The sequence below is a fragment of the Jaculus jaculus genome, chromosome 9, assembly GCF_020740685.1.
Source record: "Jaculus jaculus isolate mJacJac1 chromosome 9, mJacJac1.mat.Y.cur, whole genome shotgun sequence".
Classification (NCBI taxonomy): domain Eukaryota; kingdom Metazoa; phylum Chordata; class Mammalia; order Rodentia; family Dipodidae; genus Jaculus; species Jaculus jaculus.
Genome location: NC_059110.1, coordinates 39,852,105 through 39,854,578, shown reverse-complemented (window position 1 = coordinate 39,854,578; position 2,474 = coordinate 39,852,105). Strand labels below are relative to the sequence as shown.

At 40.3% G+C, this 2,474-nt stretch overlaps 1 protein-coding gene across 1 annotated transcript; it reads right to left on the bottom strand.

Moving 5' to 3' along the window:
* Positions 1 to 304: 304 nt before the first annotated feature.
* LOC123463507 (leucine-rich repeat extensin-like protein 5) lies at positions 305 to 781 on the bottom strand. Its single transcript, XM_045159500.1, has one exon. It carries the CDS (start codon positions 779 to 781, stop codon positions 305 to 307), a length of 477 nt encoding a protein of 158 aa, XP_045015435.1.
* Between the last annotated feature and the right edge of the window lie 1,693 nt (positions 782 to 2,474).

Below are 2,474 nucleotides of genomic sequence, written 5' to 3'. Positions count from 1 at the left end.
TCACCTCTTGGCCAACATCAGGTGGAAAACAGCAGCAGGAGACTGTGCCAAATACTGGCTATAACACCCATAATCCCACCCCCAACAATTCACAGCCACCAGGAGCCTTTAATTTCCAAATTGCCATCATCTGGGGAACTAGCATTCAGAACACCTAAGTTTATGGGGGACATCTGATTCAAACCACCACAAGCCCATACGATGCACATCAATGTGAAGTGTATAACTTTAATAGGTGAACAAGAAGAAAGCTCAAAGTTGCCTTTGTCATCACTCTACATAGAAAATTAGCAGCAGAAATATGTCAACACTGGTGCAGGATGATGGTGGTGTGTAACAAGATGTGTGCCCTGGAGGAGCATGGTGGTAGTGTGTAAGGAGATGTCTGCACTGGTGGAAGAAGAGTATGGTGGTGGTGTGTAACAAGATGTCTGCACTGGTACAGGATGATGATGGTGTGTAACAAGATGTCCGCACTGGTGGAGGATGGTGGTGGTGGTGTGTAATGAGATGTCCGCACTGGTGGGGGATGGTGGTGGTGGTGTGTAATGAGATGTCCGCACTGGTGGAGGATGGTGGTGATGGTGGTGTGTAATGAGATGTCCGCACTGGTGGGGGATGGTGGTGGTGGTGTGTAATGAGATGTCCGCACTGGTGGGGGATGGTGGTGGTGGTGTGTAATGAGATGTCCGCACTGGTGGGGGATGGTGGTGGTGGTGTGTAATGAGATGTCCGCACTGGTGGGGGATGGTGGTGATGGTGGTAGTGTATAATGAGACATGCACACTTTGTAGAGGTTGGTTGTGATGATAGCAGATCCTTTCCTATGGGATAGAATACCTTCTAGTTAAGGAAACAGGGAAGCATTCATAGAATACTGGCATTGGTAAAGGGAAACATCATTTCAGAGTATTTTTTATTATTTTGAAGATATATTTATAACCTTAAATATACAGTAAACTTAGATGCTATGGATGTAAATTAGGTAGTTATTTTTGTTTAACTTTGGTAAGAAAGTTCATATTTAAAAGATTCATTTGTGTGTACATGTGTGATGAATGTATATATATATGTATATCTATGTTTTTATGTGTATTGGCACATATGTGTGGAGTGTAGAGGTCAATTTGAGTGTCTTTCTCTATTACTTTATAAGCAAGGTTTCCATAACTCATTTGTTTGGTTAAAAAGCACAGCCAGCAAACCTGGAGGTTTATCCTTTCTCCATCTCCTCAGCACTGGCATTCTAGGCACCTGACATTTTGCACGGTTGCTGGGATCCCGACTCAGGTCCTCATGCTTGCACAGCTAGCACTTTATCCATTGATTCCCCAACCCTAAACATACCTCCTTTTGTTCTATATAACTTTTTAAAATTTTTCACAGTGTGGTAATGAATGTAAAGAATTTTGAGTCTCAATCTAACAATCTTCAAACATCCTTTTGGAACAAATATCCTGTGGGGTTGTCATCTGAAGTCTATATTCAAATAAAATTAATTCCACTTAACTTCTAATTTTAGGGGAGCATTTATGACTTACTTGAACATATGGCTTTGAACTATTAAGACATTTGTTTAGCTGATATTATGTATCACATTGATACTCATTTCCCTCCCCATTGAAACTTAGGGATTTAGAGCTTCCTAAGAAAAGTAATTGAGCTCTTTCTCACAAGTCCAAAATGGGTTTGAAGGATTGGCTAAGACATGTGAGATTATGTGAACATAGAGTAAGTGATGCAGCAAAATATTAAGAGCCTGCAACTTGCCCCAAGTTTTAGGTCTCCATTGGATCTTTTAACAAGATGGGGTTATGTGACAGCATTTTAGATCCTGAAGGTCTACACTTGTGATCTGCATTAACTGCAGGGACTGAAAAAGGACTCTTCATCAGAGTCTGCAGGCCTCTTCTAAGCCAGGATCCAAGAACACCAATTATACCCAGAAAACAGATCCCATTTACAATCCCTTGTGTCTGCAGAACCTGATAGAGAGATATGGGAAATATGTCTCATTTTGTATATTTTGTTTATTTCCTGGATCTACTTAGTACTGTCAAAGATTTCAGAAAAGTTTCTCGAGATAAAAGGCAATACACGGTCACAGGAGGCCTGTGTTATATTTAACATGCTATGCTTTGAAGTCTTCTTGTTTCATTGCATGAACAACTTAATCCAAGGGTTTTGTGGCTGATAGATATTGTCTACTTCTGCAATTCTGATAATGTTACTAAGGAACATGAGTCCATTTTGCAGATTCTTAGTCACATAGATAAAAAGAATAACAAGCTTAGATGAGAATTTTCTTTTTGTTTGAGAGAAAAAATAATAAACAGTACAGACAAGATCTCTGTAGTTGCTCCGAGGAGGGAACTTGATAAGAGGAAGAAAGAAAGTCATGCTTTCTCAGTGAGAGGTCAAGACAGAAGATACTCACAAATGGAAATCTGCAGGGCACTGTATAGGGGTGCATA